Source organism: Phacochoerus africanus, chromosome 6 (genome assembly GCF_016906955.1).
Source record: "Phacochoerus africanus isolate WHEZ1 chromosome 6, ROS_Pafr_v1, whole genome shotgun sequence".
NCBI lineage: Eukaryota > Metazoa > Chordata > Mammalia > Artiodactyla > Suidae > Phacochoerus > Phacochoerus africanus.
This window is the reverse complement of record NC_062549.1, coordinates 95,012,982-95,025,180: the sequence shown is the minus strand read 5'-3', so window position 1 is coordinate 95,025,180 and position 12,199 is coordinate 95,012,982. Positions and strand designations below refer to the sequence as shown.

Genomic DNA, 12,199 nt, shown 5'->3' with positions numbered 1-12,199 from the left:
GCCCTGGGCCTCATCTTAGCATTTCAGGTGATGGGGGAGCCTGGGGCTGAGGAGACCTGGGGCCTAGCCCCAGGGAGTGAGGACAATGTGGCCTCCCCCCTCCCCCCTTGCGGCTTCTCCACTCAGTGCCTTAGGGGGGGAGGCAATCCCCCCTCTCCTGTTCCCTTCCCCTTGCCCTGCCCCCCACCTCGGGTGTAAGCGACAGGAAGAAATAATAATAATTTAAGATTCACACTCGTGTCCAACCTTGGTTCCTTTATTTGGGGCGGAGGTGGGAGGGACCAGGAGGAGACAGAGCTGAGAGACAGGGACTGGGGCTTGGAAGTGGAAGAGGGGCTGCTTCTGGGTAGAGGATCTGGGAGGTGGTCAGTGGGAGGGAGGGGGCATGGGAATGCTGACAGACTGGGCCTCGGGGGGGTGGGGGGGGGGGGCTGCTACCTGTGCCTCCTCTTCAGAGGCCCTTTCTCCTCATCCAGGTCACTAGTGAGGAGAGGAGGGGATGGCCCCGTCACCAACATTGTTTTTCGCAGGTGCATTCCTGCCTCCTGCCCCTGCCCCATCTGTTCAGATTTGGCTCCTGTTATTTACCAGCCACTGCTGCTCTCCCAGGCCCCCGAGGCACACCAGCTCATGGCTGTAGCTAGCTTCTCTGATTTTAGACTGAGAGATGAGTGGGCAATGATTTGCCCAAGGTCACATGGCTCTGAGGGCAGAACCAGTAGTGACCTCAGGGATAATACCCGCTCAAGGCTCAAGCTCTCCCTTGTGGCGACCCAGCTTTTAACTTCACTGAGCCCTCTGGAACCTCTAAAAATAAAACTCTGCTGCCCCTTCAACCTCTCAACTCATTCCTATTCCCAGGACCCAGTGCCCACTGGACAGTCTTCTCTGCAGGCCTTCCAAGTGGAGGCTGCTCGTCTTTCTGAGACGTCCCTGCTGGCCTCTGTTCTAACACTCTATAGAGACACAGACCTGGGACTGCCCCCGGGGGCCTGAGCCTCTCCTCTTCCCTGAGGTCAGTCATCTCAGACACTCAGAGCCCCCCAGTTCTCTCCGCATTTTATCCTTCCCTGAGCCGCCCAGAAAAAACCTTCCACCCCTGAATCCTGTTCATATCTACCACATTTGCTCGAGAAACCTACGTAACCAAGGACACTGCAATCGGTCATCACACGTTAATGGTTTTCAACATCATCCAGGCCTGTAACACTACCTGGAAATCTCACCCTCCCCAGTTGGCTCCTTTGCACACTCCCCAAGGCAGATATTTCAACCTCCACCACCCACACCTTGAAACCTTTGTTCCACTCCCAGCCCCCTTCTCTGCTGTCTCAACAGGCGGCCTGCCTCCTACCCTCCGACTTACCCCCAAGAAAAGCAAGGCCACCAGACTGGAGCGGGTTCTGCTCTGCTTGGAGGAACATACCCTCTCCCCTCCTGCCTCAGGCAAGCCCGCTCCTGTTTGAGGCCACCCTGTCCACCTGGCCTTAGATCCCATCTCCCCGGCATCCTTCTCACTTCAGCGCTTTTTTCACCTCTGAAATGCTCACATCTCCCTCTGGTTGGATACAGAAAAATCCTTTATTGTTGGGCTCCCTTCAAGCTACTCTCTTGCTCTATGAAGCTGACTCCCTCCTCTTCACCATCAAGCTTACTTATTTCACTATAGCAGTTATGTTTAAAAAAAAAAAAAAGGAGTTCCCGTCGTGGCTCAGCAGAAATGAATCTGACCAGGAACCATGAGGTTGTGGGTTCGATCCCTGGCCTTGCTCAGTGGGTTAAGGATCCAGCATTGCCGTGCGCTGTGGTGTAGGTCCCAGACGTGGCTCGGATCTGGCGTTGCTGTGGCTGTGACATAGGCTGGCAGCTGTAGCTCCGATTGGACCCCTAGCCTGGGCACCTCCATATGCCGCGATGTGGCCCTAAAAAGAGAAAAGACAAAAAAAAAAAGAACTATCGAACTTCTCGCAATAGTGACATGGAGTCACATACCCTGTTTCTGCTTCTGAGTCTTCTCCGCCAGTCACTCCCCTCAACCCATAAGGAGTGGTTTTGGCCTCCCTCACGCCATAAGAACTGTCCCCACAGGCCACACCAAGGATCTCGCAACCGCCAAATTCAATGGCCAGGTCTCAGGCTTTATCCTGCTTGATTATCTCACAGCATTTGATAGGCTTGGCTCTCTGTTCACAAGCCTTTCCCCTCCTTGGTTTGTGACGGAGCCCCTCAGGGTTCTGTCCCTGTCCCCTCCTGTCAAGCTGTGTCCTCCACCGGCATGACCCTCGCTCTTGCAGTTTCAGTCAACAACCCCCCCCAAATACACCTCTGGCCTAGAGCCCTGCCCTTTTCTAACTGTCCTCTGGGCATCTCCCGCTGGATTCCCTACAGATACCTCAGAGGTCTCGCACAGGGCCATTCCTCTCTCTGCAGAACCTGTTCCTCCTCTTGCCCTACACCGCCCAGGCCCAAGCATACACTCCCTGTCATTCTCAGCACCTCCATCCTGAGGTCACCACCCACTTTTCCTGAACTCAGACAGCCTCCGTTCTGGTCTCTGCGCCCGCCCAGCCTTCACGCTGCCTTCTTAGCTTATTGTCCTCAGGGACACATAGGAACATAGCACTTTCTTTTCTTTTCTTTTCTTTTTCTTTTTTTTTTTTTTCTTTTGAGGGCTGCACCTGCAGTTTATGGAGGTTCCCAGGCTAAGGGTCTAATTGAAGCTACAGCTGCCAGCCTAACGCCAGAGCCACAGCAATGCCAGATCTGAGCCGCATCTGCGATCTACACCACAGCTCACTGCAATGCCAGATCCTTAACCCCCTGAGCAAGGCCAGGGATGGAACCCACAACAGGAATGCCCAAACATATCACTTTCTGATTGAGGCTCTTCAGACAGTGGAGTAAGGCCCTCTCCCACCGCTCCCTGTCTTGTCGGCCAGCCTCATTTCCCAGCGTGCTTTGCAACCTCCACCCAGACACACATACCCGCCCCGCAGGTGTCACCTTCTCCAAACTCACACAGACCGCCCCTTGGAATGCCCTTCTCCACTCCTCAGCCTAACAAACCCCCAGGTTGCCCCCAAACCCACTTCTTTAAAGAAGCCTTCATTAACACACCCCCATCCCTTGGGAGTTCCCGTCGTGGCGCAGGGGTTAACAAATCCAACTAGGATCCATGAGGATGCAGGTTCGATCCCTGGCCTTGCTCAGTGGGTTAAGGATCCAGTGTTACGGTGAGCTGTGGTGTAGGCCGCAGACGCAGCTCGGATCCCGTGTTGCTGTGGCTGTGGCGTAGGCCGGTGGCTATGGCTCCAATTGGACCCCTAGCCTGGGAACCTCCATATGATGCGGGAGCAGCCCTAGAAAAGGCAAAAAGACAAAAAAAAAAAAAAAAGACCACACGCTCATCCCAAACTGGGTGTTCCTTCTTCTGTGCTGACTGGGGCTTGCACCACTCCTGTATCAAGGCACTCTCCACCTTTGTCCCTTATCTATTTGATGTCACTCTCCCCCACCATTTGGTGGGCTCCTCCAGGGCTGGGATGCTGACACAGCAGGCACTGGCCAAACCTCCATTCCCTCCCCTCGCTTGATCTCTGTCTCCAGCTCTAGCAGGGGGCCAGGCTCCCAAGAAGCCCTTGGCAAATGTGATGGAACATGTTTAGGCTTCCCAGGCCCCAAGTCCCTCAGCGTTCCGTTCACCTGGACTCGGAGCTGGACTCCGACAGGGGGCTCCTGCCCAGCACTTCTTGGAGCTGTTGCCGAAGCAACCCCTCCTGCTCAGGACCCTTTCTGCGAGCTGCAGCCAGCCACAGGCGGGGGCCCTCCTCGTCACTGGAGTCCCTGGAGAAGCCTCCCATCTCAGTAGCCCACAGAGGTCCTGGGGGAGGGGTGGTTGCTCCCCCTGCCCCCACAGACGCTAGCCACCCCGTGTTGCTGGAGACTCACAGCTCCAGGTCCAGTTCCCCCTGGTAGGAGAGGGGAGAGGCACACACGGAGCAGGTGTTGTCCAGGAGGCGGAAGCAGGTGAGACAGAAGACACCTGGAGGGGGCCGGGAGGGAAGGAGGGGAGCTCATGCCTCCCCACCCACCGTGCTCCTGGCTCCCAGACCCTTCCTCCCCAGCCACCCCCCCCCGCCCCCGCCGCTGCAGGGAATTGCTACGATACCACTTGCATATTAAGTCTGGTCATTTGAGACAATTAAAGGATACCGAGAAAATGAGCTACCTGACACTTCTATGTAAATGAGAACATGCATAGTAATGAGGGGAGGGGTACAAAGGTGAGCTACCAGAGAAGTCCATAAAAGAAGGACCACAGCTGATTGTCATATGAAAATGCTGTGAGTCACAGCAGGGAGAGGTTGCTCTCCAGGAGTCTCACCTCGGCAGCCAGGGGTGCTGCAGGACACTGAGTTCTCTGCGTCCCCCTCATCTGGGGGCTGCCCGCAGCCCAGGCAGTAGGTCTCGGGCTGCCTAAAGTGGCTGATAAACGGAGCCAGGCAGGAGCACCTGAGGAGAAGCATCCCAGACACTAAACAGGCCAGCCCAGCCAGCCTAAGGAGCCCTCATCCACTCTGGCACCACCCTCCAGACCAAGGGCAGACTTCCTGCAGTCTGATCTCCATCCCACCGACTGTAGCAACAACTTCTCTGCTTCTTGTCCTCCTCCTCCTTGTATCCCCGCCCCTAAGCATTCTTATCCCTTCATTCATGCACGAGTGCCATGGAATGAGCACCCCCTTCAACCAAACCTCAGAACACTTAGGAAAGACGGGGTCCATTCTGACCTCTGGCTCTTTTTCTGCTCCCTCTGGCCCCACTTCCAATAAGGAAGGACAGTGGGCTCACCGCTTAGCCAGCACCTGGAGGACACTCATGTGGCCCTGGTCAGCGGCCCGTCTCCTCACTGAACGATGCAGGGCCCCCAACAGCTTGGTTCGGCGGCTCAGAAGTACGTTGTAGAGGTAAGAGATCCTCTCCTGGTGGAGAGGAGGGCAGGGATGGGGTCCCCTTGATCCTGTTTCATCTGCCTGGAGCGCCCTCTGTACCCACCTCCTTGTGCCCACTGTGGTGGCCCCTACTCTCAACCTTTGCCTTCTGCGCAACTCCTGTGAATCCCTCTAGGCTTGGCTCAAATGTCCCTTCCTGGGGGAGGACTTCAAGACTTCCCTAGGTAAACTACCCATTCTCTCCTCTGGGTGTCCAGAGCACATTATTCATTCCTTCATAAAAACACTTTTTTCAGAGTTCCCGTCGTGGTGCAGTGGTTAACAAATCTGACTGGGAACCATGAGGCTGCGGGTTTGATCCCTGGCCTTGCTCAGCAGGTTAAGGATCCAGCGTTGGCGTGAGCTGTGCTGTAGGTCGCAGACACGGCTTGGATCCTGCGTTGCTGTGGCTCTGGCATAGACCAGTGGCTACAGCTCTGATTAGACCCCTAGCCTGGGAAATTCCATATGCCGCGGGAGCGGCCCTAGAAAAGGCAAAAAGACAAAAAAAAAAAACCCACTTCTTTCATTGTGATGTTTTGTTAAAAGCCTGTCTGGCCTGCCTCGAGGCTGTGTCTAGTTGTCTCAGCCTCCTTGAGGCCTGCGTGGAGGAGATGCTCAGTAAGCAAGTTGTAAATGAGTAAATAAATTCACTCGTCAACATGCCCACATGGCTCCCGCCCCACCCCACAACCGGGCCCTTCACAAGACTTTCAAGGCCAGCCTGTCTCAGAAAGCCCCGCCCAGGAGTTCCCATGGTGGCTCAGCGGTACAGAACCTAACTCGTATCCATGAGGATAAGGGTTTGATCCTTGGTCCTGCTCAGTGGGTTAAGGATCTGGCATTGCCGTGAGCTGTGGCATAGGTCACAGATGTGGCTCGGATCCCAGTTGCTGTGGCTGTGGCATTGGCCAACAGCTGTAGCTCCGATATGACCCCTAGCCTGGGAACTTCCATATGCCATGGGTGCAGCCGTATAAAGCAAAAAAAAAAAAAAAAAAAGAAAGAGAGAGAAAGTTTCCAAAACAAAGGCTTTCAGGAGGGAACTCTAGGAGCTCCCTTGTGGCTCAGTAGGTTAAGGATCCAGCGCTGTCACTGCTGTGGCCTGGGATCAGCCTCTCCTGACCTAGGAACTTCCACATGCCGTGGGCACCTCCAAAAAAAAAAAAAAAAAGCCCTGCCCCAAGAGGTAGCATTTCTCCCAGCCCCATCTGCAGTCCAGGCCATTTGCTTTGGGGTTCAGCCAGAGGAGAGAGAGCTGGGGGCGCTGAAGGACTCTAAGCTCCTCCTAACCAAGTCAGCCAGCCACAAGCTAACACCCTGGGAGCGGGGGTGGGGGGAAGGCAGGAACAGGCTGTGGACCCCTCACCTGCTCCCGGGATGGGTAGTAGGAGGCACAGATGACCCGCCGCAGCCTGCTGACATAGTTGCCAAACAAAGTGACGAAGAAGCATACACCATACATGACGCCTGAGGGCACAGCACACAGTGAGCCACCGCCAGTGGGCACAAGGTGCCAGCCACGCACACCCTCAGGGGTCTGTGCCCCTCATGCCCTGGATGGGGTCTCTTCCCCCGGTGCCCTCAGGGGTGTGGATACCGATGGCTATGTAACTAGTGGGGTCAGGCTCCGAGGGACGCAGGAGGCAGCGGTGGGACAAGATGGTGACGTTGCCTTCCTGCAGGACATCGAAGGCCGACACCAGGTCACGGTAAATCTTCCCGGTCGAGCCATTGCCTTCCACGGTGATGGATATTACCACGGGGCCTGGCACCAAGACACTATGTGAGGGGATGCCCTTGGCAGCTGCCCACTTCACCAGGCAGGAAAGGCCATGCCTTCTGGAGGGTGGAGGTAGAGGGCACAGAGATGGCCACCAGACCCTCAGCCAGGGACCTTGGATGCTCCAGGAACCCTCATGGTACCTTGGCACCAAACCTCAGTCCCTGGCGCCTGGGACTGGCTCCAGGGTCCAGAGCTGGGTGGCACTGGTGCCTGGTCTGCCTGCCCAGACCACAAGATCTGAAATGGCCTTAATGGTCAGTGAGTTCATCCCCTGATTCCATATCCTCCAGAAGCGTTGATTTTAAAGCATGTGTGTAGCTGGTACTGAGCAAAGTGCTTTATTGATTGTTTGGGGTATTTTTTTTAAACCTTTTCTGTAGGGCTCCCCAGTACACAGGATGAGATTAATTCTATTCTGTGGTTTGTGGCTCACTCTCAAAGGTCCACCAGACACTCACCACACGTGGTCTCATTTACCCCTTAGAGTCACCCAGAGAGGTTGTTACCATTATTGTGCTGTTGTTCAGACAAGGAAACCGAAAGTCTGGGAGGTTAAGCAACTTGCATAAATCACCATAGGGTAATGGGCCGAACTGAGATTCAAACCCAGGCCAATCTGACTTTAGAGCTTGTGTTTTGATCTACTCTGTTATGGTATAATCTTGACCTGGGCACAGGGGTTACCAAGCAGAAGATAGAGTTGGAAGAGGGGCAGCGTCAGGGGCTGGTAAATGACAGTGACATGGGGACATTCAGGCAAGCCCCCAGGATTGAGGAAGATATGAGGTTCAGGCACTCACTGCGGGCCACGATCTCCCCCTGCAGCTGGTACCGTGCCAGGTCAAGCACCCAGAAGACGGCATAGTCCAGGAAGACCAGGAGCAGCACCAGAAGGAGGTGCCGGATAAGGTGGAAAATAGCCAGGATGTAAAAAATCTTCTCCCACCGGGACAAGAAGATGGAGCCTGGGGGTGTGTGGGGGGGTGCTGGTCAGGAGGATGTGCCCCAATTCTCCCACTCACCAGACCCCAGCTCCTAGAGAGATCTCCCTCCTGGAGGCTTCTCCTGCCCCTGAACAAGCAGGGGCCTGTCTGCTCCTCTGGAAGATGCAGAAGCAATGAGGACCGCTGGGCAAGCATAGGAAGCCCTCTTCGCCAGCAGGGCTCCATGGCTAGAGCAGCAGGCCTCGCATTTCCACCTGGGCCTGGGGGCCTATTTCCCATCTCCAGGAACCCTCCCTCCTGAGGCATCCCTGATACCCTCACCCGGCCCCCACCTTACAAACAGCACCACCCCACCTCCACGGCCCCCCAGGCTGCATCTCCTCCCTGTCAGCACATGCGCACTTCCGGCTCTCCATCCCGAAAGCCTCCCCAACTTCATTTCCCTTGCTCCGTATCCACTCACTACCCACCCTTCCCTCTGTCCTGACATCCTGGGTGCTCCCAGAAGCATCGATGTGCTTTCTCTCTCTGCCTGCAGGCTCTCAGGAACCGGATTTCCCCTCTCAGGAAGTACGGCTCCCCGAGGATAGGGCCGTGTCTTCCTCTAGCCTGAGATGTCCTTCAGCTCTGGCTTGTCTCCCCTACCTCTGAGCCTGCCCCGGAGCCCAAGCTGTGCATGGGGCTTCTGGGCAGGGCGGCGGGGCTGGGGGCAGCTGGCCTCTTCAGGGTCCCTGTGTCCCGGTCCTTAGGGCCCTCACCTGGCTGGATGTAGAGTCTGGCCTCGCGGGCACTGAGTGGCAGCACCGTGGGCAGTCCCGCCATGGAGCGGACGGCCTCCATGCGCAGGAATCGACCGGTGATGTAGATGTTGTCGAAGTCATCCCAGTTCAGGTAACAGTACCGGTAAAACAGGGCTCTGGGGGAGCACACGGGAGGCTCCTCAGCACCCCTGACCCACCTACCTACTGCCCCAGGGCACCCCTTTCTGCCGCCCCCCCCTCCACATTCCGGCCTCCCAGAATGCCTTGCGAGCAGCCCCAGCCCCCAACCCCCACCGGCTCGCCAGCCCCTCACTGGACGTAGAGAAGCAGGAACAGCAGGGGCGTGGTGTAGCCCATCAGAGCCAAGGCCTCGCGGATGCTGTAGAGCTTCGTGCTGACAGCTTCGTGGAGGTCCACAGCCACCTGAGACAGGCTCCGAGAGGCATTGAGATCCACGGAGAAGTGGTGGGTGGCTGTCACGTTGAACTCAAACTCTTGACGCACCCGGTTAATCAGCTTCCTTATGGCTGGGACCGGCGGGGCCAGGGGAGATGCCAGGAAGGAGAGTTTGTGGAGGGGGGGGCACCCGGGGAGGAGCCTGGCCACTCTGGGGGTTGCAAGGCTCACAGGCCAGAGGGGATCCCTCATCGCCATCGGGGCTGGGACCCACAATGGACTGAGGAGGGGAGAAAACCTCCACCGGCTATGCCATTGCCGCTGTGTGCTTAGCACCAGCCCTGCGCCTCCTCAACGGACGTGCCAGTGCCCTGCCACGGGGCTCCCCACTCACACACAGGTCAGGCTTTGATGAGGCACCTCCTCTTTCCTGAGCCCCTATTTTTGGAAGTTCCCAGGCTAGGGGGTCGAATAGAGCTGCAGCTGTAGGCCTACACCACAGCCACAGCAACCGGAGATCCGAGCTGTGCGTGACCTATACCACAGCTCACCGAAACACCAGATCCTCAACCCGCTGAGCGAGGCCAGGGATCGAACCTGCATCCTCATGGATACTAGTCAGATTATTTATTTTTATTTTTTGTCTCTAGTTTCCTTTCTTTCTTTTCTTTTTTTGTCCTTTTTTTTTAGGGCCGCACCCGTGGTATATGGAGGTTCCCACAGCAATGAGGGATCCTAGCCATGTCTGCAACCTACACCACAGCCCATGGTAATGCTGGATCCTTAACCCAGTGATCAAGGCCAGGGATTGAACTTCAAGGATGCTGGTCACATTCATTTCTGCTGAGCCACGACAGCAACTCCTCTAGTTTTCTTTTGCTGTGAAATTTTTTTTTTTTTCTTTTTAGGGCCACACGCATGGCATATGGAGGTTCCCAGGATAAGGGTCAAATCGGAGCTGCAGCTGCCAGCCTATACCACAGCCACAGCCACTCGGGATCCGAGCCGTGTCTGTGACCTACACCACAGCTCACGGCAACTCTGGATCCTTAACCCACTGAGCGAGGCCAGGGATTGAACCTGCATCCCCACGGATCCTAGCCGGGTTCGTTAACCGCTGAGCCACAAAGGGAACTCACTAGTCAGATCCTTAACCCACTGAGCCACAAGGGAAACTTCCTGGGCCCCCATTTCCTAATCAGTACAGCAAGGACATTGGCCTGGGGGAACCTCTTGAGGTCCTTGCCTGCTCTTGCATTCTCAGCTGGCTTGGCTGGCACATCCCAGGATGAGGGAGGGAAGCCACCCAGGAGCGCTGCACACAGCAGGGCAGGGAGGGGACCACTCACGGGTGCTGATGGTCTTGCGAAGGAAGGTCTGGATGTACCCAGGGAAGATGCAGAACACCTGGGCCACTGAGAGCCAAGACTGAGTGTCAGGAGGGCAGAAAGACGCATCCTGCCTCTCCCACCTCCAGGGAACTTGCTCTCATGGGGCCCCCTGACTTTTCACGTTTCCTATTAGCCTCCCCATTGGCTCAGAACCTCTTGGCTTCTCCTTATTATCCCACCCTCTCATATTGGCTCGTCTGTATTGGCCCCACCCCCCATCCCTCGTGGGGCCCAGCATCCTTACTGGTCCCCTATTTATTGCCCCTCACCAGTCCCTTGGAGCCACCCTCCCAACTGACCCCTACATTTGCTGGCCCCCAGTCCTGCTGGCAAGCTCCAGGCGCTCTCACCGCTGGCAAGACCACAGAGCATCAGCTTGAAGGGCATGAGCACATAACACAGGTGGTAGGCTTGTGGTATGACCTTCATGCAGCTGTCCTTGGCATCATCGAAGACCCGAGCACACTTCAGGTAAGGGTTGCCCAGCTCTGAGTTGCACACGTCCCCGATGTGCAGGAGCCAATACCACACGTTCCGCAGGGCCCTGGCTGGGGACAGCTGTGGGGCTGGTACCCAGGAATCCTGCAGCATCTGTTCAGGGGGTTGGGGACACCGGGACAGCACCCAGAACTGGAAAGGGCGGTGGTCAAGGGCTTGGCAGTTCTATAGCCAGTGGGGATCAATCAGCACCCAGGAGGGGCCCAAAAAGTCATGGCCTGGCTGGGGGTGAGGGTGAGGAGACTGGGAGAATTTTGACACACACACCCCCCCCGCAACAAATAGACATGCTCATGTGCTGACCTATGTGCTTCACGCCATCCATGATTGACCGAAAAAATTTGCGAATCCGATCAGCCACCTCCTTGGCCTTCTGGGCAATGGCTTTGATCTTGTTCAGGGCACCTGAGAGACAAGGCATGGGCACTGTGGGGTCTCCTCCTCTAGGTGCTGGTTCTTACCAGTGGAGAGGGCTGCTGTTCGGGAAGTGGGAAGGCTGGATGCTTGGGTCTGGCAGACAGTTCATCTGGCTGTGAAACAGGCCAGAGAGCAAGGGTCAGAGGGTCTAACTGGTGCTCTGAGGTTAGGGCCCAGAACCAGTGGAGAATAATGAGGCTGGAGGACTATAGGACAAGGATGAGGGGAACGTGGGGACCTGTGGAGATGGGCGGCCTTACTGACGAGGGGCTGCTTGGCCCTCTCCAGAATTTCAGTGGTCTGGTTCAGAGCCAGTTCTGCCCCACAGGCCACAGCCTCGCTGGCCCGGGTGAAGTTGCGCAGGGTGTTGGCACAAGGCCCTTGTAACACCAACCCAAAGGCAGCCACCAAAAGCAGTGTCCGGCCCTGCTCTGGGGAGAGAAAGCCATTGGAACCAGGCCCCCAGCCTTGCACGTGGCAGCATAGGCAATACACATGTCTTACAGAAGCCTTCGGGGTCTTTCCCTCAACCACGCCGTCCATGATTGACCGAAAGATCCTCTCCCCCCAAGATCCCTCCTGCCCCAGCCCCTGCCCCAGGGCCCATGCCCTCCACCGGGTGCCATGCTCACTGGAGAAGGCCTGGGGCAGCAGCAGAAGGACAGTGACTCGGACCTGGCGGGAGAATCCCATGCCCAGACCAAGGAAGGCAGCCAAAGTGAGCGTGCCCACCAGGCAGCCCCAGGGGCTGTGCCCTTCCACCAGCAGCTCTAAGAGCCCATAGGCCGTGGCCAAGGACAAGCCCAGGGTAAAACCCCCCATACTGCGGACCACAGCCCGCGCCATGCTCGGCTCCTCTGCCCCCAATGGGTGCGCAGCATCCTTCGTGATTTGGGGCATGACTGCGGAAACCAAACACTTGCCTGTCTCCAGGAGATGCCCGCCAGGTTCTATGGCTCTTAAAGGCCCTAGAATTTCTCGCCATATTCTAAAGTTCCAGGGGGCTTTTACTGCG

At 56.6% G+C, this 12,199-nt stretch overlaps 1 protein-coding gene across 1 annotated transcript; it reads right to left on the bottom strand.

The window, feature by feature from the left end:
- Nucleotides 1-434: 434 nt before the first annotated feature.
- On the bottom strand, nucleotides 435-12,174 carry DCST2 (DC-STAMP domain containing 2). The gene is made up of 15 exons (XM_047782894.1): nucleotides 11,817-12,174; nucleotides 11,445-11,615; nucleotides 11,071-11,172; nucleotides 10,620-10,817; nucleotides 10,228-10,293; nucleotides 8,796-9,009; nucleotides 8,480-8,637; nucleotides 7,578-7,742; nucleotides 6,592-6,759; nucleotides 6,361-6,461; nucleotides 4,852-4,982; nucleotides 4,385-4,512; nucleotides 3,949-4,042; nucleotides 3,703-3,843; nucleotides 435-480 (listed from the first exon to the last, which is right to left on the bottom strand). Exons 1-15 carry the CDS (start codon nucleotides 12,082-12,084, stop codon nucleotides 435-437), a joined length of 2,151 nt encoding a protein of 716 aa, XP_047638850.1. The 5' UTR covers nucleotides 12,085-12,174.
- Nucleotides 12,175-12,199: the final 25 nt, after the last annotated feature.

Excerpts from the sequence above, each read along its gene's own strand:
- DCST2 (XM_047782894.1), bottom strand. The coding sequence starts at position 12,084 with ATGCCCCAAATCACGAAGGATGCTGCGCACCCATTGGGGGCAGAGGAG. Across the intron at positions 7,743-8,479 it reads CAGACTCTACATCCAGCCAG|GCTCCATCTTCTTGTCCCGG; the intron begins GTGAGGGCCCTA and ends ACACACCCCCAG. Across the intron at positions 6,760-7,577 it reads GGGGGAGATCGTGGCCCGCA|GCCCCGTGGTAATATCCATC; the intron begins GTGAGTGCCTGA and ends TCTTGGTGCCAG.